General features: G+C 45.1%; 2 protein-coding genes across 11 annotated transcripts in view; both read left to right on the top strand.

The window, feature by feature from the left end:
• LOC129824838 (synaptotagmin-C-like) overlaps positions 1-723 on the top strand; it is a 47,414-nt gene extending 46,691 nt beyond the window's left edge. For all 3 annotated transcript variants that reach the window (XM_055884350.1, XM_055884347.1, XM_055884358.1), the window contains exon 13: positions 427-723. The gene's annotated coding sequence lies outside the window, so the exon portion shown is untranslated. The remainder of the gene's footprint in view (positions 1-426) is intronic.
• Positions 724-6,341: 5,618 nt separating this feature from the next.
• LOC129824854 (mediator of RNA polymerase II transcription subunit 25-like) lies at positions 6,342-21,802 on the top strand. Of its 8 annotated transcripts, none has more exons than XR_008754804.1 (20): positions 6,342-6,506; positions 9,121-9,248; positions 9,341-9,386; positions 9,498-9,622; positions 9,723-9,821; positions 11,383-11,503; positions 11,634-11,790; positions 11,881-12,008; positions 12,118-12,193; positions 12,493-12,767; positions 12,897-12,995; positions 14,006-14,091; positions 14,215-14,272; positions 14,348-14,455; positions 14,789-14,962; positions 17,822-17,935; positions 18,132-18,203; positions 18,725-18,764; positions 18,965-19,025; positions 20,280-20,365. XR_008754804.1 is itself a non-coding variant. In XM_055884372.1 (20 exons), the coding sequence occupies exons 2-20, from the start codon at positions 9,124-9,126 to the stop codon at positions 21,381-21,383; spliced, it is 2,256 nt and encodes a 751-aa protein (XP_055740347.1). In that variant the 5' UTR covers positions 6,342-6,506; positions 9,121-9,123; the 3' UTR covers positions 21,384-21,802. The 8 variants fall into 8 exon arrangements, 4 of the variants coding, with proteins under 4 accessions (XP_055740347.1, XP_055740357.1, XP_055740365.1 ...); XM_055884372.1 differs by lacking the exons at positions 18,725-18,764; positions 18,965-19,025 and adding exons at positions 20,658-20,778; positions 21,277-21,802 and having other exon boundaries at positions 20,280-20,444; XM_055884382.1 differs by lacking the exons at positions 18,725-18,764; positions 18,965-19,025 and adding exons at positions 20,658-20,778; positions 21,277-21,802 and having other exon boundaries at positions 14,009-14,091; positions 20,280-20,444.
• The last annotated feature ends 4,962 nt before the right edge of the window (positions 21,803-26,764 follow it).

Here is a 26,764-nt window from a genome sequence, read left to right on the forward strand (position 1 = left end):
GGATCAGTGTTGGAGTCCTTTCCATTTCAATTCAGACAAATTAGTTGTATGATTTAGAAAACATCGTCATTACAAAGGACGGGCAATTTCTGCTTCATGGATTAGATTGAATTGATTTCCTGCATTGCCTTTATTGAAGTGGACCCCAACCCTGACACACAATTTTTCAATATTCCATAGCTTTCTGTGGAGGGACCTATATAACCACAGCTTTGTGATTATAACCTTGGTGAATGTGATCCAGCTGAGACTCAGAGGCTGTTAGATTAACGAGCTGTGAGGCAAGAGTATCTGTACCATCTAGATGTTATGTACCCCACCCCCTGACTTACTGTACTCTAAGGCTCTGTTCTCTGTTTATGTTTCTTCTCACCCGCACTGTGTCTCCTACTTTATCTCTCTCTCTCTCTCTCCTTTTCTCCCCAGGTTATTATCATCTTTCCAGTTCCACTTTCCTTTCATTCTGCTCATCTGTGAATAATTCTCTCCATCAAACAAAGAGAGATAAGGAGACACATCGACTGCTACTGCTGTTCTACTGCTACTGCTGAATATTCCAACTCCTGTCCTGTTGCAACGAAGCACAGGAAAACAGAATCTACATTCTATACAAGCAACACTTAGAACGCTCACACACACACACACACACACACACACACACACACACACACACACACACACACACACACACACACACACACACACACACACACACACACACACACACACACACACACACACACACACACACACACACACACACACACACACACACACACACACACACACACACACACACACACACTGCTTCAGGTTAGTGCCAGTAATTCATCCAGGAGGAGTGTGATGATGCACATTTCTCCCTCCAATCAAATCTGGGCCTAAGGTTTCTGCACTGTATGGACTTCAAAAGACAAAACCGTGTCAATGCTTTACTTTAGGCCATTAGTATACAAGTGTAGGAGTTAGGAAACATCCATGTAGTGTTTTCAGCAGGACAAACATCAGTTGTGGAGACTCTAGTCTAGTCCATTCTTGAGGCCTGGTTTGGGCCCTCTGGATCTGGGCTTTTCTGGCTTTTAGCTGGAGGAAGCAACGTTTGCCGGTTGTTATTATTGATGTCAGGGGAGGGAGAAATGTGGATGAACCCATCTGCTGAAGCATGTTACGTAACCTTGAAATGTGTCCCTTCGCCTCATTATTTTGTCACCTTCTTCATGGTGCTCATTAATGTGAATTTGCTTTTATTTTTCTATTTGGTTTTGGGGGTTTGTGTAATATAATCATCCAGAAAGAAATTTATCCATACCATTTTTTTTACGATCCACTAAGGATGTGACCGTGAGTACTTGAAGACCTGAACTATTTGAGCGCCTTGGGATGTTACAGGAATAGTGTTCCACTGTTTGGACATACTGGCAGACTTTACCCCAGAGGACTCTACAGGGGAACTGTGATGAGGACGGACCTGCTCGGCTTGGAGTGCACTTACTGGAAATATATCCTACAGGGAAGGATTTCACCATTATATCGAATTTTTCTATCATTCCAAGGTTTTGTTTTTCGGAAAGACATTATTTAATTTTAAAAGATAAAAATTGTCTGCAGTACATCATGTCTCCGACTGGACGACAACTTTAGAAGGACACACACATTTGTGTTGCTTTGATTTGTGTGTATTTCTGTGTTTGTGTGTGTGTGTTTTGTATTCGTGTGCGTCTGTGTATGCCTGTGTGTGTGTGTCACTGTGACCTTCTGTGTGACATGTTTCTGTGCTCATGCCGTCCCTATCTTCTACCTGTCCTCGCGGCCCCACACCATTCCTAGCATCCACAGACAAACTCCTGTCGTTGAATAAAATGTGTCTTCTGTCCTGTGTGTCTTAGAGGAACCATTTTTGTGTAGGACCCATTGCACTTGGTGGGGAGTGGGATACTTATGATCCCTGATGAACAGTCGGTCTCTCACAGAGATTAGAGTGTATTGTCTGTGTTGTTTCCTTGATCAGCTGTCAGTCACTCAAAAGTGCCCCCCCCTGCCTGATCTAAGTAACTGTGTTGGTTGTGTACTTCTTTTAGTAAATGTGTACTGTGTGTCTGAGGGGAAACCAGTTGGCACCGGGATGTTAGATACGTTTTGATTACTTGAGGTAGAATTTTTGGGCTGAGTAATGACTCTTTTATGTCCCCTAGTAGTCCCTCCAAAGGGGAGACAGAGAGGGGGTAGCCATGTCCTTTATCTTTAGTGAAATACGATGACCCCCTGTTGACGCTCTGCACTTCCTCTTTAAGCACCATGTGGCTACTGCCATGAGAGAACCATGTCTACCACCACTTCTGCTACTATAACCTCAACTAACAGCACTACTAATCCTATGGCTGCCATTTCCCCTTAAACGCATTCAGGAGGATCCAGTTACTATTCCAACTTCAGGCCAAGGAAGTGCAGGGATGCTTACTGTATGCTTGGTATGTACACATATTAAAGCCGTATATCCCATATCATAGCCAGAAGTTTTCCATCTGGAACTGTATGTCAGCTCAGGTTGTTCTGGGAGGTCATTGATCTGCCTGTATAAGTAGATACTATAGTATTGATCCATTGGCCTATCTCCAGGCTCTGTCTCTATCCCTCACAGTCCACATGATTCTCTGCCCCATAACACTGTGGTGTTAGCACTCACTCAGCACTGGAGGTTACTAGTGTGCTCTCAGTATTACCCTCCACCTCTCTCGCTCTCTCTAAATATAACTTTCTCTTGCCCCTTTATCTGTTTCTATACCTGTGTCTCTCTTTCTCTCTCTCTGCCTGCCTCTCGCTCGCTCTCTCTCTCTCTCTCGCTCTCTATATACCTTTCTCTTTCCCCTTTATCCCTTTCTATACCTCTCTCGCTCTCTTTGATTGCTTGTTCTCCCACTCTATTTCTGAAAACTCCCTTTTCCCCACTTCCCTCTCTCTCCACACAGCCATTCACCCCCTCTCTCCGCCTCCCTCCATCTTGCCCGCTCTCTCTGTGTATAGGACTCCTCTCTCCTCTGTCTCTCTCAGTGTTAGTGCAGTTCTGAATGGACATGGGGAAACGTGTGTGCATGCTTATATTAACATGAATGATGTCAACTTGATGCAATGAAATTTAAATAAGTGATGCTTTAAGCAAAACCTGACAATGAACTTGATATTAATACTACTAATGACGAAAATGGAGACCTAGCAATCGTTATCTCTGTAATCAAAACAATGATTATAAATAACATTGTTTATCCTGTATATCTTCATTAAATAGTTATTCCTGATTTAATTTTTGATTCTTTAAAAAATATATAATTTCTTCAGAAGTTTACTTTTTATATGGGTTAAATGGATAAATAGACGTTTGAACAGAAGTGAGACATTCAGTCAGGATGCTTGTTTCAGCCAGAGAACTAGGGGGAGGAGGGTGAAGAGGAAGATGATGTAGGTGAACGTGTGGGAGATGGTGTGGCTGAAGCAATGATCATGGAAATAAAGGATATGTATCATCCAGCCTCATTCTGTGTGTGTTTGTTTATTAATCACTGTGTGTGAAGTAGGTGTGTGTGTGTGCGTGCAAACCTTGTGCATTATGTACGTATACAGTAGCCTACACACACACTGGACCTATATATATATTGAATCTTCTTTGAACATATAGGACCTTCCTCTCTCTCTTTCCTACCGTGCATTATCGTCGTGTGTAATTATTTCGTCACTTTGTCATGAATTCTTTATTGTCCTCACTTTATCTAAATGCAAAGTGGAGTGCTGCTGCCTGCCCTGAGTGTGTCTTTCTCTGGTCTGCCACCTACTGTTGCTTTGTGAGTCTTTTCTAGTAGTCATATAAATGCCAGGGAAGTCATGCAGTGATTATACCCTTATGAACTGAGCATTACAGTCATGCCCACTATCAGCACACTGAAACTCTGCTACACCAACCGAGGGGGAAGTGTGTGTGCGCGCATGCATGCACGTGTGTGTGTGTGACACAAAGAGAGAGGAGGAGTAGGAAAGGATTAAGAGAGTGAGGGGGAATGACAGAGAAAGGGGAAGGCAGGGAGTGGATGAGGAGATGAATTAAAAAGACAAGGAATGGAAGTGAAAGAGTGTGTGTGTGAGAGAGTGTGTTTGTGTGTGAGGGAGAGGCGGAGGAGAACAGGTCTGTATATAGACACACTTGTCTAGGGGCGAACGGGGCACCTGCAGCACTTTGACAGTGTGAGCAGCATGAGAACAGTTCAGAACAACACACACACACATACACACAGAAGTGCAGAAGCGCCAGTTAGCACTGCTACAACACCATAAACTACTGGGGGGGGGGGGGGGGGGGGGGGGTGGGTGAAGGGGCCGGGGAAACTACTGTCTCCATGGCAACATTCCTACCGTGCAAAAAAAATTATTTAGTCGGAAAGACATTTCACTCAGTTCAGTGAGCTGAAAGAAGCAGAGAGGGAGGGAGGGAGACTGGGGGAGGTGTGTGCAATACAATACATAGAGCTGTTTCTATCACACTGGAGGGATTTATTAGAAAGCTGTCAGCTGTGCGTTATTGCTAATATATTACTCATTACTATATATAATGGTAATGTATTCTGTTATCTCATTAAATATAGATGTCATTGCTGTGGGTGAGCCTTTGGTGTTTTTGAATTTAGCAAGGAAAGAAAGCAACGACACCATATAGATAAAGGGAATGTAAACCTCATATCCATGTGACAAAAATATAAATATTCACTGTGCGGTGTAAGACTCATCATATGCAATATGGCTACACTTTTCAGTCCACTCCCTATACAATTTCACATTTTCAACTTAATGTTATGCCTCCATAAATGTTCATAAATGTCACCCCAGAATTAGAAATAACCTTGTGTGTGTGTGTGTGTGCTTATTTGTGTTTTGACCTAATACTGTTTTCCAAAATCAGTGTCTGTTATTTGTCGTAACCCAGTTCTGTCTGTATGTCAGGTGTATCAGTGTGTTGGTGGTGATTACCTGTTGAGGACCAGATGGTCCCCTCTCTCCCAGCTGGAGGAGCCGGTCAAAAGAGGGATCGTCTATACTACACCCCACCTGGAACAACCAGACAGGTCAATCAAAGCACCTGATAGAGAAGAATTATCAAACCCCACAGAAAAGTCCCCTAAAGCAATATGCCATTTCTCATCACCAAGAGGAAGTCAAATTACAACAGTGACTAAATTTGTTTTCCGACCACATCAGGAGTTGCAAGCTTTTCTAATTGCAGGAGAACTGCCGGTTCTGCCAATTGACCTTCAAAAGCAGTGATAAACTGCACTTCCCTCAGAGCTACAAAATACATCAAAGTGCCCTAGAAAGGGATGGACACCCGGTCCCTTTCACCAGAATTAATTTGGCCACTGTGCTTAAGTCAGAATGAAAGGCTGTGTGGGTTTAATGAGTTTGGGACCCAAGGATAGCCTTGGGCACACTCCTTGCCCCGCACAAACCCTGCTAAGGTCATTGGGAGCCAGCGCCCATGATGTGGCCCTCATTTGCTGTTTGCCCATGACCTAAATAGAACCACTGCCTCTTTACAGTGCCTTACACTGCTTTAAATTGGGTTAAATGGATTCATAACATTGTTTCTGTGGGATTGAGTTTGATGTGCTCTGATGCCCTTTGCTGTTCGCTGTGCTGACTGGCTCACAGTGCCACAGGGGAATAGATTCTATTGTTGGATGAGAGAAACACAGCGCCCGTTGCGTTCTGATCACAGGTTTCGCTCGTGGCGCATTGTGTTGATTTGACAAAAGGTTAGCTCGCTGAAGGCCGCCCCAGTAATTATGTGCTTGTTTCAGCACAGAGGATAGGAGGTGATCGAGACATGTCTTGGTTATAAAAAGGTTATGTTGGCAAGGGGGTTAGGCAGAACCTGTAGGCCCATTTAACAACCTATGTTAACGTACAGGACGTATAGGTTTATGCTTGAAGTACTGGGTACATGGACAAGGGGGGCTATAATCACTGATGTATCACTTCCTTGCCTGTTGTCTTTCACATCATGCAGCTCACTGCATTCAAGGCCTAGTCATTTTCTAAGACTGGCAGACTGTGCTGACCTCTGGTGTAACAAGGCGGTATGGCATATATGGCAAATAAATAATATCTCATGTATATTATATGTCTCTATAATTTCACTGTAAATGTCATCAATTTGGTATAAATGATAGGACTGTCACTGACTGCCAGGACTGTCAGTTACCGCTTAGGTTCCTAATGGCAGCCATAGAGAGGTCAATCAGTTCTTGATCAGTTGCTCGGTTGTTGATTGAGCATCCCTTAAGGTCCATTTTCAAGCCCAACCAGGCCTGAGATGTCGATAACAGAACGTTTGACTAGTGGTTTGTTTTCGGGACGGCCTACTTTGTGTGTCAAAATGACAATGGTTTCGTTTTATTAACTGTAAAATTTAAGTATTTGGCCTCGTCAAAAACACAATTATTTAGCTGACGGCTAAATACCGCCAGGTGAGTAGCCATATAGCTAGCTGAACGCAATTAATGATTTGCTGATGGAGATCCTTTGGCTAGCATTGGCTTGTGGCCACCTCGCTAATGCTATAATGTCTACATGCCCACGATTAATGGAATTTCTACTTCGCTTACTAAAGCTTTAATATTAGTCTATTAAAATGTTTGAAATGTTAACCACATTACCGTTAGCTGGATAACATCATAGTGAATGTAAGAGTTTCTGGTTATTGAAGTACAAAAGTTAGCGGGAGCTAAGCTAACGTTGGCTGACTATGGGGTGTGTTTATTACGCCGATTCTACAGTTTACTCCAAACGGAAAACGTTGCCACGAACAATAGTTTCTATTAGGCAAATTCGGGTAGGACCCCCTCGTTATTAGTATTTTTTGCTCCCGTTTGGTTCTTAAACGGTTTCCGTTGCAAGACGTAATGACACACACACACACACACGTGACTTTAGGATGCTTTCTGTGACTGAGCATAATCAGTAGCCGTGGTCCATCGGTATACGTTTATTTATAGTTGTTCAGCTAAAAACGACCAAAGGAGTGTAGCTAATTGTGCATTTTACGCCTGTCTAGTTCTAATCTTCTGCCTAACGTACTATGCCTGATTTGGTTATTTTTCAATATGGACAACTGATTCTGGACTGATGGACAACTTTACATCTGCTAATCGTTTTATCAAGATCGAGTGTTCGTGAGAGGTATTGTTAAATAGTTAGCTATCATTACGTAAACCTAGGTAACAAATCACAGTATGTTATGCATACCTATCAAATCAAGTTTATTTTATATAGCCCTTCGTACATCAGCTAATATCTCGAAGTGCAGTACAGAAACCCAGCCTAAAACCCCAAACAGCAAGCAATGCAGGTGTAGAAGCACGGCGGCTAGGAAAAACTCCCTAGAAAGGCCGAAACCTAGAGAGGAACCAGGCTATGAGGGGTGGCCAGTCCTCTTCTGGCTGTGCCGGGTGGAGATTATAACAGAACATGGCCAAGATGTTCAAATGTTCAGAAATGTTCACAAATAATAATCAGAAGTAAATGTCAGTGGGCTTTTCTTAGCCGATCATTAAGAAGTTTCTCTACCGCTCCTGCGGTCTCTAGAGAGTTGAAAACAGCAGGTCTGGGACAGGTAGCACGTCCTGTGGACAGGTCAGGGTTCCATAGCCACAGGCAGAACAGTTGAAACTGCAACAGCAGCAAGGCCAGGTGGACTGGGAACAGCAAGGAGTCATCATGCCCGGTAGTCCTGACGCATGGTCCTAGGGCTCAGGTCTTCCGAGAGAGAAGGAGAGAATTAGAGAGAGCATACTTAAATTCACACAGGACACCAGAGAAGTATTCCAGATATAACCAACTGACCCTAGCCCCCCGACACATAAACTACTGCAGCATAAATGCTGGAGGCTGAGACAGGAGGGGTCAGGAGACACTGTGGCCCCATCCGATGATACCCCCGGACAGGGCCAAACAGGAAGGATATAACCCCACCCACTTTGCCAAAGCACAGCCCCCACACCACTAGAGGGATATCTTCAACCACCAACTTACCATCCTGAGACAAGGCCGGGTATAGCCCACAAAGATCTCCACCACGGCACAAACCAAGGGGGGGCGCCAACCCAGACAGGAAGATCACGTCAGTAACTCAACCCACTCAAGTGACGCACCCCTCCTAGGGACGGCATGAAAGAGCACCAGTAAGCCAGTGACTCAGCCCCTGTAATAGGGTTAGAGGCAGAGAATCCCAGTGGAGAGAGGGGAACCGCCCAGGTAGAGACAGCAAGTGCGGTTCGTTGCTCCAGAGCCTTTCCGTTCACCTTGACACTCCTGGGCCAGACTACACTCAATCATATGACCTACTGAAGAGATAAGTCTTCAGTAAAGACTTAAAGGTTGAGACCGAGTCTGCGTCTCTCACATGGGTAGGCAGACCGTTCCATAAAAATGGAGATCTATAGGAGAAAGCCCTGCCTCCAGCTGTTTGCTTAGAAATTCTAGGGACAATTAGGAGGCCTGCGTCTTGTGACCGTAGCGTACGTGTAGGTATGTACGGCAGGACCAACTCGGAAAGATAGGTAGGAGCAAGCCCATGTAACGCTTTATAGGTTAACAGTAAAACCTTGAAATCAGCCCTTGCCTTAACAGGAAGCCAGTGTAGGGAGGCTAGCACTGGAGTAATATGATCAGATTTCTTGGTTCTAGTCAGGATTCTAGCAGCCGTATTTAGCACTAACTGAAGTTTATTTAGTGCTTTATCTGGGTAGCCGGAAAGTAGAGCATTGCAGTAGTCTAACCTAGAAGTAACAAAAGCATGGATACATTTTTCTGCATCATTTTTGTACAGAAAAATTCAGATTTTTGCAATGTTACGTAGATGGAAAAAAGCTGTCCTTGAAACAGTCTTGATATGTTCGTCAAAAGAGAGATCAGGGTCTAGAGTAACGCCGAGGTCCTTCACAGTTTTATTTGAGGCGACTTTACAACCATCAAGATTAATTGTCAGATTTAACAGATTGCACAACCAGTAATCACAGGGAGAGCAACTTTTGTTATGGCCCAGCAACTGATTCAACTAGTCAACTTTTTTCCTCCATCTAGATCATGGACCTGCCTATTAAACCTGGCGCCAATCAAGTGGCAGACGTGGTGTTCGTCATCGAAGGAACTGCAAACCTCGGCCCCTATTTTGAATCCCTCAGAAAACATTACATATTACCTGCAATCGAGTAAGTGGACTTCAAATGTACTTTTTGCTTCATTGGGTATGTACAATATCGCTCTGTGGAGTCCTGACTTGGTCCCTGTCCCATCATCACAGGTACTTCAATGGAGGCCCTCCAGCAGAGACAGACTTTGGAGGAGATGTGAGTCTTAATTCAACTTTGTTTTCTCCTTACGGTTATTACTATGTATTTACTCTTTATTTAAGAAGGTATGAGAGCAACAATGCCAATTCTCTTCTCCTCTCCTCTCAGTATGGAGGCACACAGTATGGTCTTGTTGTGTTCAACACAGTGGACTGTGCTCCTGAATCCTACGTCCAGTGTCAAGCACCAACCAGCTCAGCCTTTGAGTTTGTCTCATGGATTGACAGCATCCAGTAAGATTTGTTTTTGTTTTTGTCATGCCATTTAGAAGGACATGTTAAGATTTGTTAGTATTAATCTTCCTTGATCAATGTGTAACTTTGTCTCTGTCAGGTTCATGGGAGGAGGAGCAGAGAGCTGTAGTCTCATCGCAGAGGGTCTGTCTGTGGCATTGCAGCTCTTTGATGACTTCAAAAAGATGAGGGAGCAAATGTGAGTTATTTTTTATTACTAAACTCAGCAAAAAAAAGAAACGTCCTCTCACTGTCAACTGCGTTTATTTTCAGCGAACTTAACATGTGTAAATATTTGTATGAACATAACAAGATTCAACAACAGACAAACTGAACAAGTTCCACAGACTTGACTAACAGAAATGGAATAATGTGTCCCTGAACAAAGGGGGGGGGGGGGCAAAATCAAAAGTAACAGTCAGTATCTGGTGTGGCCACCAGCTGCATTAAGTACTGCAGTGCATCTCCTCATGGACTGCACCAAATTTGCCAGTTCTTGCTGTGAGATGTTACCCCACTCTTCCACCAAGGCACCTGCAAGTTCCCTGACATTTCTGGGGGGAATGGCCCTAGCCCTCACCCTCTAATCCAACAGGTCCCAGATGTGGAACAGGTCCCAGATTGAGATCCAGGCTCTTCGCTGGCCATGGCAGAACACTGACATTCCTGTCTTGCAGGAAATCACACACAGAACGAGCAGTATGGCTGGTGATATTGTTATGCTGGAGGGTCATATCAGGATGAGCCTGCAGGAAGGGTACCACATGAGGGAGGAGGATCTCTTCTCTGTAACGCACAGCGTTGAGATTGCCTGCAATGACAACAAGCTCAGTCCGATGATGCTGTGACACACCGCCCCAGACCCTGGCGGACCTTCCACCTCCAAATCGATCCCGCTCCAGAGTACAGGCCTCGGTGTAACACTCATTCCTTCGACGATAAACGCGAATCCGACCATCCCCCCCTGGTGAGACATAACCGTGACTCGTCAGTGAAGAGCACTTTTTGCCAGTCCTGTCTGATCCAGCAACGGTGGGTTTGTGCCCATAGGCGACGTTGTTGCCGGTGAGGTCTGGTGAGGACCTGTCTTACAACAGGCCTACAAGCCCTCAGTCCAGCCTCTCTCAGCCTATTGCAGACAGTCTGAACACTGGTGGAGGGATTGTGCGTTCCTGGTGTAACTCAGGCAGTTGTTGTTGCCATTCTGTACCTGTCCCGCAGGTGTGATGTTCGGATGTACCAATCCTGTGCAGGTGTTGTTACATGTGGTCTGCCACTGCGAGGACGATCAGCTGTCTGTCCTGTCTCCCTGTAGCGCTGTCTTAGGCATCTCACATTACGGACATTGCAATTTATTGCCCTGGCCACATCTGCAGTCCTCATGCCTCCTTGCAGCATGCCTAAGGCACGTGCATGCAGATGAGCAGGGACCCTGGGCATCTTTCTTTTGGTGTTTTTCAGTCAGTAGAAGGGCCTCTTTACTAAGTTTTCATAACTGTGACCTTAATTTCCTAACGTCTGTCTGTAAGCTGTTAGTGTCTTAACGACCGTTCCACAGGTGCATGTTCATGAATTGTTTATGGTTCATTGAACAAGCATGGGAAACAGTGTTTAAACCCTTTACAATGAAGATCTATGAAGTTATTTGGATTTTTACGAATTATCTTTGAAAGACAGGGTCCTGAAAAAGGGACGTTTCTTTTTTTGCTGAGTTTAGTAGACACACACACTAGCATATGTCTCTTGTCTCTATTAATCAGAGGTCAGACACACAAAGTCTGTGTGCTGCTGTGTAACTCTCCGCCATACCTGCTCCCTGCCGTGGAGAGTGTCAGCTATACGGGCTGCACTGCAGACAATCTGGTCAAGATCATCAGAGACGTAAGTAACATAGCACCTCTATCAGGTAGCCTGTATAGACTACCCGCTGGGCCATTTTGGGGAATGTTGTGACTTGTGTACTTATTAATGGCTGCTGATACCCCATAATAACCTTGTGCCTTTTCCTCAGAGAGGGATTCATTTTTCTGTGGTGTCGCCACGGAAACTGCCAGCGTTACGGGCGCTGTTCGATAGGGCGTCACCAGTCGGGGGACCAGTCGACCCCCACCCAGACTACAGCCAAGACCCCTTCCACATGATCCTGGTTAGGGGTATCTCACTTCCTGGTGAGGAGCAGCACTCAAAATACTTGACAGTGAACAGATTGATTGAAGTCAGTATTGGCCCATCAAATTCTAAAATGTTTCTTTCTCCAGTGTCATCAGGGGGAGGATCGGGCCCTCTCAAACCAATTCTACCCCCTCAACCCCTGCCTGTCAGTCAGCCTCCTCTTGGTCCCACCTCCCAGGCTCCTCCACCAATAAGCACGGCCCATCCATATCAGGTACTGAAGATATGTTTTAACTTGGCAGCTTTTACCAGCCCATCAACATTGGATTGACAGGCTCTTAGCTGACACAGTGTTCTCTCTCCCTATCTTGCTGCCCTGTCAGCCCCCATCTTCCCTTAACGCGGCTCAGGCAGCTGCACAGATGGCTGTAGAGGCAGCCAACAACCAGAAGAGTCGCTGTGAGTACCAATAGCCTGCATTCTTCTATCCTCTGTCCCCAGTATGGTTGATCATCAGCCTATTACAGGAGTGTTCACCTCTTACCCTACGAGGTCCGGAGCCTGCAGGTTTTCTGTTCTACCTGAGAATTAAATGCACCAGGTCAAAATCAGTCCCTGATTAGAGGGTTAGAATGTGTGTGTGTGTGTGTGTGGGGGGGGGGGGGGGGCAGTATTGAACTGGCTTCGAAGTCCAGAGGTGAATATGAGGGGTCTATTATGTCTGTTACCTTGTCTTTTTTTTGGCATCCCTCATCCAGTCCCAGGCATGGTCAATCCTGGTCCCCCATTCAGTGGTCAGTCAACTCTCCCATCTGTAGCAGGAGTTAAGTTGGCTCCCTCCAGTCAGCCCAGCCTATCCACAGTCACCACAGTTTCCACACCCATGTTGCCTCAGCAACAAGCCCCTCCCCCGCAGCAGCAACAAGTCCAGCCGCCAGGACAACCACAGCCCAATCAGCAGCAGCCGGTGCCCCCTCAGCAGCAGCAGCCCACAGCCAATCAGCAGACGCCCCCATCCTCACAGCCTGGCATGGTGAGGCCTGTCCATATGTTGCATCATCTTCCCACAATACTCCACATCAATATTCAACTTCTCTGCCTCCAGTCAAGTTGTTTTTCTCTCCATCTAACGCTCTCTCTTTCTCTAATTTTCTTCTAATAGCCTGGTGTGTCTGCAGCCCAGGCAAATCCGATTGGGGGGCAGCAGCAAGGCGTTGCCAATAAGATTGTAGCATGGAGTGGGGTGCTGGAATGGCAAGAGGTGAGGGAAACTAGAACTTGGTGTAAACATGCTGCTGAAGAGGTCTATACATCTTCTATTTGTGTGTTTGTCATCCTCTGACCTTGTAAGGAAATGTTATACGGTCTGCAACAAAGCTATGCTTGGAACTGATTGAATCAACTGTCATTGATTGTGACGTGAATAATCATACTATACCTTTGTGATGGATTTCACCTCAGGTCAAAGTGATGGAGTTACTTGACATGATTGAACCTGTTGTAGAGGAACATGCATTTTAATGATCTAAAATACTAAAGAGATGTTTGTGTTTCCAAGCCTTTTGAAAACCTGACTTGGTCAATAATCACTAAGTACTTCTTCTGTGATACCTGTTGACCATGAAACTCTACCACACAACAATGTGCAGCAAGCCTACACACTGTAACCAACACACAGTTAGACCACAAAATCACCAAACACATAGACAATAGACATAGTATTGCCACAGGTCACTAAAGTGCATCTGAAGTCACGTATCAATAGATGGAGCATTCAGGTTAGATTTGCATATGTTCCTTGTAATGTTCAGGTCAGGATATTGCTGGATCATATCTTAGTCTCCTCTAATCCACGAGAGTCCTCCCAAATGCTGTACAGTACACATATAAAGAACCTATACATCTGGTCTTTAATCCCAACACAATGCAGTAGTAATGGTCAACGGGGACTGCAGCAGAGCTGACCAATCTGGGATTGATTAACTATTGATCCACTATTGATCCCCTGAAGATGAACGCTGCTGCTTATTTTCCCGTAGGATTGGCGCCATCTATCCTCTTCACAATGTTCCAGTGGCAGCACTATTTTGCATGTTGGGTAATTTCTAACATGGAGGTTTTTATTCAAACGGTGCCCCTGGGTGTGGGACCGAAGCCCCCTGGTCACTCTGTATGCTAACTTCCAAACCTCTCCTTCTGTTTCTCCAAACATCCCTCCATTCCTCTCCTCCCTCCCTCCCTCCCCCACCCTCTCTCCATCCATCACTTCAGAAGCCCAAAGCCTCGTCTATGGATTCCAATACCAAACTCACTCGCTCCCTGCCCTGCCAGGTGCAAGTCAACCAAGGAGAGAACCTGTGAGTGTTTCACTGCAACTATCTTTGATATCATGCCAGTGTCAGCTGCACTGATTGGTCATTGTGTGTATTGCTATATGTATGGAGAGTTCTGATTGGTTTGTTCCCTGTTCTTCATGACAGAAATGCCGACCAGTGGCCACAGAAGCTCATCATGCAATTGATCCCACAACAGCTACTGGTGAGAGAATGTTCAGAAATGACTCGATGACATTGAGAATACAGACATCTAAATAAAGTCTTTCTCCCTCCCCAGACAACACTCGGCCCCCTCTTCAGAAACTCTAGAATGGTTCAGTTTCTCTTCACCAACAAAGATGTGGAGTCACTAAAAGGTCTTTATCGTATCATGGCCACTGGATTTGTAAGTCCAGCTCTTCTGCTTCACATTCTCTATTTTTGCTGCCATCTGTCCCTATCCTTTACCATCTCAATATTCAATACAGTGGAGTCTCAACAATAGACATCAGCAGTTCACTCCATTGTGCACTAGATGGACTAGGCAGATATAAATGGGCTGCAGTTACACTCTGAGAACACTAGAGGGGGCACCATGTTGCTCATCATTTAGTAAATGGCTACAGAGGTTTTCAATGCTGTCGGTTGACTGGTTTTGGATAACTTGAACTATGACGAGGGCTGTGACAGACTGACAGACAGTGCTGACCTCTGACCTATGTCCCCCCTCTGGATGCAGGCGGGGTGCGTCCACTTCCCCCACAGCGCCCCCTGTGAGGTGCGGGTGCTCATGCTGCTCTACTCCTCCAAGAAGAGGATTTTTATGGGCCTCATCCCCAACGACCAGAGCGGCTTCGTCAACGGCATCCGACAGGTCATCACCAACCACAAACAGGTCCAGCAGCACCGCTCGGTGAGTCATACAGACACAGGTCATCACCAACCACAAACACTGCTCGGTGTGTCAGACAGACAGGTCCAGCAGCACCGCTCGGTGAGTCATACAGACACAGGTCATCACCAACCACAAACACTGCTCGGTGTGTCAGACAGACAGGTCCAGCAGCACCGCTCGGTGAGTCATACAGACACAGGTCATCACCAACCACAAACAGGTCCAGCAGCACCGCTCGGTGAGTCATACAGACACAGGTCATCAAACACCACAAACACTGCTCGGTGTGTCAGACAGACAGGTCCAGCAGCACCACTCTGTGAGTTAGGAGGGAATGAAGGGATTAAACCTGGAGAAAAGGGGGTAGTATACATGCTAGTGACTGGAGCTATACTAGGTCAGCACTGTGGAAGGGCTTCCCAAGAGCAGTCTTGGGCCAATGAGGTGGTCAATTTTTAAAACATTTTTTTTTAACCTTTTTAACTAGGCAAGTCAGTTAAGAACAAATTCTTACTTTCAATGATGGCCCAGGAACAGTAGGTTAACTGCCTTGTTCAGGGGCAGAACAACAGATGTTTACCTTGTCAGCTCAGGAATTCGATCTTGCAACCTTTCGGTTACTAGTCCAACGCTCGAACCACTAGGCTCTGCGGAAAATGTTTTTCAGTTTGAGAGCACCGCCTCATGTAATTTCTGGTTTCAACTTGATTACAGCCAACACAATTCTAACAACCGTTAGGATACCGTGGTTTCCTTCAGGTAAACATTTAGCCTGCAGATTTTGTCACAGAGAAACGGAATGCCTCAGTTACAAATCCAACCTGCCTGTGGTCTACATGACTTTATATCCTCACAGCCTTTCTGCTCCCATTATACAAGAAAAATAAGAACAAATTCTTAACTGACTTGCCTAGTTAAATAAAGGTAAAATTAAATAGTTGATGCCGCCTGTCTACTCATGCTGCTAATTTTCTGTGAAAAACATGTTTGACCGTGTGTATTTAGAGAAGACGGAGACTTTGTGTCCCATTACATATTCAAAGCTGCAATGCTAATGGAGAATTGCTATGGCAATCTCAACACAATTAAAATTTCAATTATTTGATCGTTGTTTGGGGTATTTTTTTCCAGACGAGGCTCTGGAATAGTGTTATTGGTGATTTAGATATGATTTTATAACCGTGAAAGACCAAAATTGAATATTTTCCCTGAACCATACAGATGACTTGATGTTAAAGGTCCAATGCAGCTGTTTTTCTCTCAATATCAAATCATTTCTGGGTAACAATTAAGTACCTTACTGTGATTGTATTCAATTATATTTATGGTTGGGGGTTAGAAATAATTTCACTATTTGAATAGTATCATGAATATTTGTCAGATATCTGGATATTCTATATACATGTGGTGTTTAAACTTTAACCTGAGCACTGCTGCCTGAAGAAGAGATGCTGGCGCACTATTGCTGCAGCTGCAGAGTGGGCGGTATATGTGAGAAAGACGGCTATAGTTAGCTAGGCTAACAACAACCTACCTGTTGGTTGCTCGTTGTAGCCTACCCCTTCTCATTTCGCTAACTTTTAATTACATCATTTTATTCCATCTCGCATGTAGTAGTAAACTCTCACTACATTTTCTACACATTGAGCCTCTTCGCAGCTTTGATTGGCCAACATAAATAACAAGCTACACACGTGAAGGATACCTCTTCTTTTTTTCTTCTGGAGAGCACGTCATAAAAACGACATTGTAAAGTTTGTTTTATTAAAAACTATACAGAAAATGTTTTAATTATTTGAAATGTCACATTTAATTTAGAAAAGGCGTTTTCAGTGTTAAAATAGGCCTATGTTGTTTTTTGTTGATAAAATTAATACTCACAAGTATTTGAATACATGCACATCCCTAGTTAAAATTGTAAAAAATAGCTTCTTAGCAAAGAACATTTTCTTAAGCTGTCTGGGAATGGTCTGAGTGGAGAGGGGAAAACTTAACTAGCTGTTATTGGCAGAGAGGTTTGGAACTCTCATCACCGCCTGGTGATGTCACCAGCTAGCCCAAAACGCCAACCCACCAAAACAATATTTTAGATGGTCTTTTAAAACAGCTCTGACACTGAAAGAGCATTATCATCATTTTCATAGTATTATTCCAACCGCAGTGTGTAAAACACAGTAAAATCACGTTTTGACTGCACTGGGCCTTTAATGTGTGCTCTGGGTGTTTTTAGGCAGGCTGCTGAGTTAAATAGAAAGTCCACAGGGAAGAGAGAGGAGAAAATAGAGGAGAGGAGACGGACAGCTTTTATCCTGAGAGACTACAGATCCTAGATCAGGGGTGTCAAACTAATTTACCCCGCGGGCCACATTCTGTCTTCACCGAGGTCTGGAGGGCCGCACTTCAAATGGGTAATATTTCCTTGCCGTCAAAATGTGCAAAAATATTCCTCCATCTCTTTTGGAATTTGCTCCCTGACTGTCTAGCTTTCGTTGACTGTTAGCTTTCGTTGACTGTTAGCTTTCGATGACTGTTAGCAAACTGGACAGTGAGGAGACTGTAAATGTAGGTCAATTATAATTTCTACAGAGTTTTGATTTGGTTTTAGTCATTGCAATGTCAATTGAGATTGGTTTTCCCCCTAAAAAATATTATAGATAAAAAATTTGCAGGCAGGATTGAATCATCTTGTGGCCTTGAGTTTGACACATGTCGTAGATGATGGTGTTGTCTCATCCAGTTGCAAGATTAGACGGGTTAGGATAGGCAGGAATACCATTATAAGCGATACACTGTACATATGTGTCATAGTTATACAGATGTTGGTAACACATGTAAACCTTACACTAGAAAAGTAACCTTGTTGGTTGTCTTCTCCAGTTAGGTTCAGGAGGGCCGATGCCAGGACCACCTGGCCAGGTTCAACCCAATCAGAACTTCCTCAACCGGCCGCAGGGGCCCATCCCTGTCTCCCATGGCAACGTGCAGCAGCAGGTACTGGGATTAATCCTGTGGTGTCTCAGCTTGTGTGCACTCCTCCTTTCCTCCCTCTCCCTTCACCCCTAACACACTCCTCCTGTCTGCATCTCCTGTTTCTATTGTCCCGCAATGACTGCATGTCCCGCAATGACTTTCATCTCCTCCCCTTCTGCACCTCCTCTTCCTCCTCTTCTCTCTCTCCTCTGTTCAGTCTGTGGTGGTGGGCATGTCCTCTGTTAGTCAGGTCACTCTGATGGAGGAACAGCAGAGACAGGCCAACCTGGTGAGACTCACACACACACATACACAAAAACTCTCACCCAAAATACATTTTAAAAAATGCACTGAACTTTACCAGGCACAAACTCTCCCTGTACTTGTTTTGGCACCTGCCTGGTTGGTGAGCAGCTCCTCTCCACTCTGCACGTGTTGGCTACTCTCTCACACTGTCTCAATGGGTGCTCACTGCTACCAATATAGCTAGCCCAGCATGTTCTGGGTTCAGTGAGTTACATTGTTACATTCGGCCTGTCTCTTTTTAAAGTGAACCCGGTACACCGTTCCAATGAATCATATGTACAGTGCCTTCAGAAAGTGTTCATACCCTTTGACTTATTTCACATTGTGTTGTGTTACAGCCTGAATTCAAAATGGATTAAATACTTTTTTTCTCACCCATCTACACACAAATACCCCATAATGACAAAGTGGAAATGTGTTTAAAAATGTTAGAAATTTTATTGAAAATTAAGTACAGAAATATCTCTAACCTAAGTATTCACACCCCTGACTAATACTTTGTAGAAGCACCGTTGGCAACGATTACAGCTGTGAGTCTTTCTGGGTAAGTTTCTGTATTGTACTATATTTGCCCATTATTCTTCTTAAAATTCTTCAATCTCTGTCAAGTTGATTGTTGATCATTGCTAGACAGCCATTTTCAAGTTTTGCCATATTTAAGTCAAAACTGTAACTAGGCCACTCAGGAACATTCATTGTCATCTTGGTAAGCATCTCCAGTGTAGATTTGGCCTTGTGTTTTAGGTTATTGTCCTGCTGAAAGATGAATTCCTCGCCCAGTATCTGTTGGAAAGAAGACAACCAGGTTTTCCTTTATAATTTTGTCTGTGCTTATAGCTGTATTCCATTTATTTTTATCCCAAAAATCTCCTTAGTCCTTGCCGATGCAGCCCCACCATGCTTTAAAATCTGAAGACTGGTACTCAGTCATGTGTTGTGTTGTATTTGCCCCAAACATAACGCTTTGTTTTCAGGACAAAATGCTTTTAAAAATTGTCACATTTAAGTGCCTTGTTGCAAACAGGATGCATGTTTTGGAATATATTCTGTTGGACATAAGACTGAAAAAACACCAGCAAATCAGCTCCAAGTGTTTTTAATTTTTGAAATCGCCAAAGTATTCCCATGTATAATAGATATGTAATTGTGTACACATGCAAGCAAGGTTTGAAATTATTCTATTTTAGTCAAATATTATATCTGTTTGGGCTTCTTGCGGGCAATTTGAAGTCTACAAATGATTTGTTATTATGTTCCGGCCCCCTGACCGTCCGCTGAAGAAAAACTTGTTCTGCTGCTGAATCTAGTTTATGATCCCTGCTGTACAGGTTTCCGTTCTCCTATCACAACTATTCAACTTTGTAACTGTTTTAAAGTCACCATTGGCCTCATGGTGATATCCCTGAGCAGTTTCCTTCCTCTCCGGCAACTGAGTTAGGAAGGACGCCTGTAACTTCGTAGTGACTGGGTGTATTGATACACCTTCCAAAGCCTATTTAATAACTTCACCATGCTCAAATGGATATTCATGATCTGCGTTTTTACATTTTATTTTACACCTACTAATCTCTGCCCTTTGTGAGGCATTGAACAACCTCCTTGGTCTTTGTGGTTGAATCTGTGCTTGAAATTCACTCCTCGATTGAGGGACCTTACAGATGGTTGTACTGTATGTGTGGGGTACAGAGATGGTCTAGTAATTCATAAATCATGTTAAACACTATTGCACACATTGAGTCCATGCAACTTATGTGATTTGTTAAGCCAAGTTTTACTCCTGAACTTATTTAGGCTTGCCATAAAAAGGGTTTGAATACTTATTGACTCAATACTTTTCGGTTTAGATATAATTTTTTTCTAAAATATTATACAAATAAAATTCAGTTTTGTGTGTAGATCAGTGACACAAAATCTAAATTCAGGCTGTAACACAACAAAATATGGAAAAAGGGTAGGGGTGTGGATACTTTTTGAAGGCACTGTATTTAAAGTCTCTCTACTTAGTCCTCTCATGTCTCCAACCTTCTTCTAAACCTCTTCGACTCTGCTTCTCATCCAGATGACGATGAGAGCATCCGGCGCACCTAATCAGCCTGTCACCGGTGCTCCGCCCAACCAGGTCACTCAGGGTGGACAGGCCCCACCCCAGGGTGCCATGCTCCGTCTACCAAACCCAGGAGCCAATCCACAGCTGCGCAGTCTCCTCCTCAGCCAACAGCAGCCAGTAAGAACACAACAGTTAACTCTACCAGCCTTGACCGTCATTCATGAAATACAATTGTTGTTATAGTGCATCGTCTTGTAGCCAGGGCCAGATCACCACTGCACACACTAGAAAGGCTTCTAAATATGTAATACTGTCTCTATTGGTTAAGAATGAAGGTCCTACCTACTGTATGATTGATGGTAACCTAGGTGTTGTGTTCCTGTCTCTCAGCAGGGTGGTGTTGGTCACATGCAGGGCATGATGCCTCACCAGGGGCTGGGAGGGCAGCTGGTCCACCCTACTCCAGGAGCGGGCCCCCAAATGCAGGCCCAGTGGAGACAGCCTCTAGCAGGTTAGCTACAGCCGTGGACCTTTTCACTCACATCACACACTGTAAAGACAGTTTGGAGCTAGACATCAGTGCAATGATTGGTTTTAGAATGCAATCTGTCAACAATTGTTTCCTAATGATTGACCTTTTGTGTGTAAACTGCTAGATTCAAAAGGGAGGGTGATTGAACATTTCTCTCCCATCCGTACCTATGGTTATCAGACTGAGACTGGGCTATATGGCGTTGACACCAGCAGCAGGATGAATTGAGGATGTCACAGATTAGAGTGATGCTGTCTCATAGAGTATGTGCATGGTGCCCTTCACTTTGCTGCAACCTGATAGCTGAGCAGTTTAGACTCGCACTTCACATTCTTGGTTTTTGCTCAAGTCTGCTCGATAATGCTGTTTACTTTGTGCGTCGCTGACTGTAGTTTATTACCACTGTGTTTATAATAATGTCATCAATGCACATGTTTCTGTCCCAGGTTAACTCTCTCCTCTCTCTCTCCCTCTCAGGTCAGATGATGATGGCTGCTGGTCAGAGGGGCCCTGGAGCCCAGCCCCCCGGGATGCCCCAGGTGTCTTCTGTCATGGAGGATGAGATTCTCATGGACCTTATTTGAGTTTGGACCCAAAAAGACTACATCCCCCAGCAACCAGCATTTTCAGTTTCATCATGGGGGCAGACTGGGAGATGTAGTTTTCCTAGTTTCTACTCTGGCTTTTTTTTTTTTTTTTTTTATATATCAAAAGTTTGTACTGTAGAGTTATTGGAGATGATGAGGGGAGGACATGCAAGCACACACTCTCATGCATATACACACACACAAACACACACCTTATCACACACCTAATGAAGCCAACCCAATGGGAGGACAGTGTTCATTACACTGTTGTGTGCTTGTATGCAAACCTGTTTTACATTCATTTAATTGTTTATATAAAATGTATTTTTTATTGAGATTTAACTTTTCCTGAAGTTGTGTTTTTGAGCTATATTACGTTGTTTTATTGAGATGAAATAGATACATTTTGTCAATGAGCCAACTGATGTGTAGAGTGCTTTTTAAAAGTGAGTATACACATAGACCAGGGGTCTCCAACCCTGTTCCTGGGGAGCTACCGTCCTGTAGGTTTTCACTACAGTCCTGTTCCTGGGGAGCTACCGTCCTGTAGGTTTTCACTACAGTCCTGTTCCTGGGGAGCTACCGTCCTGTAGGTTTTCACTACAGTCCTGTTCCTGGGGAGCTACCGTCCTGTAGGTTTTCACTACAGTCCTGTTCCTGGGGAGCTACCGTCCTGTAGGTTTTCACTACAGTCCTGTTCCTGGGGAGCTACCGTCCTGTAGGTTTTCACTACAGTCCTGTTCCTGGGGAGCTACCGTCCTGTAGGTTTTCACTACAGTCCTGTTCCTGGGGAGCTACCGTCCTGTAGGTTTTCACTACAGTCCTGTTCCTGGGGAGCTACCGTCCTGTAGGTTTTCACTACAGTCCTGTTCCTGGGGAGCTACCGTCCTATAGGGTTTTCACTACAGTCCTGTCCCTGGGGAGCTACCGTCCTATAGGTTTTCACTACAGTCCTGTTCCTGGGGAGCTACCGTCCTATAGGGTTTTCACTACAGTCCTGTTCCTGGGGAGCTACCGTCCTGTAGGTTTTCACTACAGTCCTGTTCCTGGGGAGCTACCGTCCTGTAGGTTTTCACTACAGTCCTGTTCCTGGGGAGCTACCGTCCTGTAGGTTTTCACTACAGTCCTGTTCCTGGGGAGCTACCGTCCTGTAGGTTTTCACTACAGTCCTGTTCCTGGGGAGCTACCGTCCTGTAGGTTTTCACTACAGTCCTGTTCCTGGGGAGCTACCGTCCTGTAGGTTTTCACTACAGTCCTGTTCCTGGGGAGCTACCGTCCTATAGGGTTTTCACTACAGTCCTGTCCCTGGGGAGCTACCGTCCTATAGGTTTTCACTACAGTCCTAATCTAGCGCCCGAATGCTTGTTATCTAACTCTTTCTGACAGTAGTCTATCTGAATGTGTGTGTATTAACACTACAGCAGTGTGTGAGAAGGACTAAAATAGACACACCGATATATAGTTTGAAGTGTGTTTCTGCCAAATGGTGTCAGTGTTAATTCTAACTACTCCAATATGTTGTGGAACCATACCGAGGCCTCCTGTGCCAAGTAGTTATACCAGATGGCGTCGCTTGGCCATGTTTTCCCTGGCATAATGCACAATCAGGCTGACCGCATGCGCACATGGCAGTGTCCACATATGTGCCCAAAATGAGCTTCACACGGCTATACACACATACACATTGCAGACACTCACATAACTCAACTCATCCATGAAATATTGTTGGCAATAAATCCTGTAGCGTGTATTATACACAGACACCTGTACTAACTGCATACAGTCCAGTGAGCTGTATACACATGCTGAAAAACAAAACATTATGTACACTTGAACCTTATTACCCCACAGAACAACACATTGTTAGCCCTGTGCAGATGCACAGACGGGAAGTGATGTCAGTCCCTGTCACCAGGGAGACGGAGATGGTTGCTTAGATACCATGACACTGGGTTCTTGTTTCTAAGCTTTTTTCTCCACCTCTCCCTCACGTACTCTCACAGACGGAAAGACAGAGACACTGACTAGTCCCCCAGTGGCTGGCGTTCATCTCTCATCTGCCTCCCTCCTTCCATCACTGGGTGACCCTGTGAGCTGACATTCTCTCTTTCTCACTTTCTCTTCTCTGTCTTTCTAATGGGCTGAGTTAATCTCTCCGTATTTTGACATCACTGCGTGTCCTTTAATGCTAGCTACACATCTTTGAAATGTTGCTTCTGCCATATGAGCAGGGAAGTAGCAGAATAGTACGCATGAGACTAAAAGTAAAGTATGATGATTTTGTTGTGATATTGAGTTGATAGAGCAGATGTGACCTAGCTCTTTTGCCTATGTTATTGAATGGGACTGTTGACACTGTTTCTCTAGCTGTGGTCTGTCCGTCCTGGTTGTCAAGGGGACAGTGGGCCATTGTGTGAGCCTCGGTGTTTATAGGGCCTGGAGATGGAGTTTATTGGCCTGGTGGCAGAAGTGTTGTTGGGCCTGATGGGGTTTATGGGCCTGGGGGCAGACTTTGTTTTATGGCATGCTGGAGGAGAGGAGTGTTATCAGGCCTAGCGGTGAGTGGATGTGTTTTTACAGCCTTCTGGTACAGCTACATTTAGCCTGGAGAGGGGATCATATCATAACTTAAATTGGATTGGTCTTTACTTTTTAGGGCCTGGTGGTCGAGGTTTACTGGGCCTGGTGGTTGAGGTACCCCGGGCCAGATGGTAGAGGTACCCCGGGTCTGGTGTTGCAGGTACCCCGGGCCTGGTGTTGCAAGTACCCCGGGCCTGGTGGTGGAGGTCGATGCAGCCTAATGGATGTGGGGTGCCAGATGGTGTTTGATGGAGATCTATGGTCCACTCGGGTGGAGATGCAGGCTTGGTTAACTCTGTGTCAGAGTGCAGCTCCTCTTTCAGAGTGTAAAGCTAAGCTTCAGAGCATGGATGGATCCTAGCCTGGCTAGTCACAAGAGATGAATGTTGAATTTGGTATGTATCACAGAGGATAGGTTGTTGTCTACTGCTGGGGTCCATGCTGTTAACCCATCAGATAAAGACCAAAGGTCTCCCAAGGCCTCCAGATGATGCAGAGTTCAGCTCTGAGCTATTGAGAAGGGAAACAGGGTGCCTCCCGCATGGCCGGTGTGTCTGGATCACTTCATACCCTACAGTCTCCTTGTTGCTGCGGCCCAGCGGAGTGCTAACGTGGCACAGCTCCCAACGCTAACCGCTAACGCAGTTAACGCTAACAGACACTTAACTCACAAACACAGCAACATCCACACCACAGCAGCCATGAGTTCTGAACATTGCAGAGGGAGCTACAGCAGCCAAGCACATCTCAATGTGCTAACACAGCCCAACACAGAGAGGAACAGGAACATCAACCCAGCGTAGCAGGACAGAGCTTTAACCAAAACGCAGAGCTGCAGATACTAGGTTGCAAGTGTTCTACCTTCATATGAACTGCATCCTTCCAGCGGCTCCCATCTCTATTCATTTAACGGCTTGTGGTGTCCACTCAATCAGTCACTTATAGGCTGCCCTGACGGCCAGAACAGAACCCAGCGCCGGAGAGAGGGAGGGGGGGACACTCCTGATCATACAGCCTGAGCAGACACTGCGGTACAGGGACACAAACGGAGAGAGGAAGGAGGAGTGGATGTGTGTGTGGCTCTTTTAAATGATGAGGGTGGAGAGATGAAGAGATTGGAGGTGAAAAGAGAGTGGTCTATATCAAGGGTGAGAGAGATTGAGAGGTTCAAAGTGGAGAAAGAACAGTCAATATCAAGAGGCAGTGATAGAGATCCAGGCAGACAGACAACAGCTCTGTGTGAGAGAGAGAAGAAGAGAGGGAGAGAAGGAGGGAGGGATGTGGTGCGTGTGAGGTAGAGGGAGGGATATCCACTGCACTGTTGTGTGACTGGAAATTTAATAGAGAAAGGGATGGAGGGAGGCATGCAGGGGAGGAGGAGGGGAGAGCAATGCAATGCAAAGCGATGCACATTGGTATGGAATTCCAGGGGACTTCTATAGGCTGTGAACAATGGCACACCGTTACTGCATAGAGAGATGGAGGGGGTAGGGGACAGGGCGGAGAGGAAGAGGGAGAAAGAAAGCTAATCGTATAGATATGATGTCAGTGGAGTGAGTGCTCTATTGTGTACTGCAGCGAGTGGGACTGGTGGGGTAAACGGAAGAGAGACGGTGGGGGGTAAGGGGTTGGGGGGGCAGCTTAGGCCATGTACATAATGGAGGCATTGAGTGGGCACCATTCCAAACACAGACCTTAGAGGGAGCCCCAGTCACATGTAACGTACTGACTTTCATGAAATGGTCCGTTACATGGAATGACAAGGAAGGTATAGGGAGATAGGACATGACAATGACGGTGAAGCAGGCTGCGTTCGCACAAACAGAAGTTCTGAGTGTGTGTGTGTGTGTCAGAGAGAGAGAGACTGAGGGAAGAGTGGCTGTGAAAAAGACTGATTCACCATGTCTGAATATAGAACGTTATCAATTCACCACTAATCGCCCATCTGATTATCCACTGCCCCCCCCCACCCCCTTCTCTCCCTCTCTCTCTCTATTGCACGGACACAGTCTCTCATTGCAATGACCTCTCCTTCCTCTCTCAGTCCCCCAATCGCTGTCTCCCACTGACACGCCCTTTCCCATCCCTGAGTATCACAATATTGATCTCATATTTGAGAGAAATCATACTAAATGGAGAGGACACAGACCCGCTCTGAAAGATTCATAGCAATAAGTGAATGTGTGTGCTGGGGGGTGTGGCTCTAGGTACTGTATGTGCTTGATCGTTGCCAAGGGAACCTGTCAGAGCCAAAAAGCAGAGAACGTTCCCTAATAAAAGCACACGTGTGCATCTCTACCTCCCCCCTCTCACACACACACTCTATCCGTCTCTCTCTCTCTCTCTCACACTCGTTCTCTCTCCCAATCTCTCTATCCCCTCCTCTCTCTACCTCTCTCACACACACACATACACCCAAACACTCTTTTTCTCTCTATCCCCCCTCACTTTTTCTCTCTCACACACACTCATATGCTCTCTCTCTATATATATCCCTCTCACTCTATCCCTCTATCTCTCTCCCTCTCAATTCAATTCAATTCAAGGGGCTTTATTGGCATGGGAAACGTGTTAACATTGCCAAAGCAAGTGAGGTAGACAATACACAAAAGTGAAACCAACAATACAAATTAACAGTAAACATGACACATACAGAAGTTTCAAAACAATAAAGACATTACAAATGTCATATTATATATATACAGTGTTGTAACAATGTACAAATGGTTAAAGCACACAAGTTAAAATAAATAAGCATAAATATGGGTTGTATTTACAATGGTGTTTGTTCTTCACTG

This window comes from Salvelinus fontinalis, chromosome 2 (genome assembly GCF_029448725.1).
Source record: "Salvelinus fontinalis isolate EN_2023a chromosome 2, ASM2944872v1, whole genome shotgun sequence".
In the NCBI taxonomy this organism is placed as follows: Eukaryota; Metazoa; Chordata; class Actinopteri; order Salmoniformes; family Salmonidae; genus Salvelinus; species Salvelinus fontinalis.

What these genes read in the sequence shown, in the direction of transcription:
- LOC129824854 (XM_055884372.1), top strand. Translation starts at nt 9,124, where the DNA reads ATGGACCTGCCTATTAAACCTGGCGCCAATCAAGTGGCAGACGTGGTG. An exon ending in TGGTCAAGATCATCAGAGAC is followed by an intron (nt 11,504 to 11,633) that starts GTAAGTAACATA and finishes CCTTTTCCTCAG; the next exon opens with AGAGGGATTCATTTTTCTGT. An exon ending in ATGGCAACGTGCAGCAGCAG is followed by an intron (nt 17,936 to 18,131) that starts GTACTGGGATTA and finishes TCCTCTGTTCAG; the next exon opens with TCTGTGGTGGTGGGCATGTC.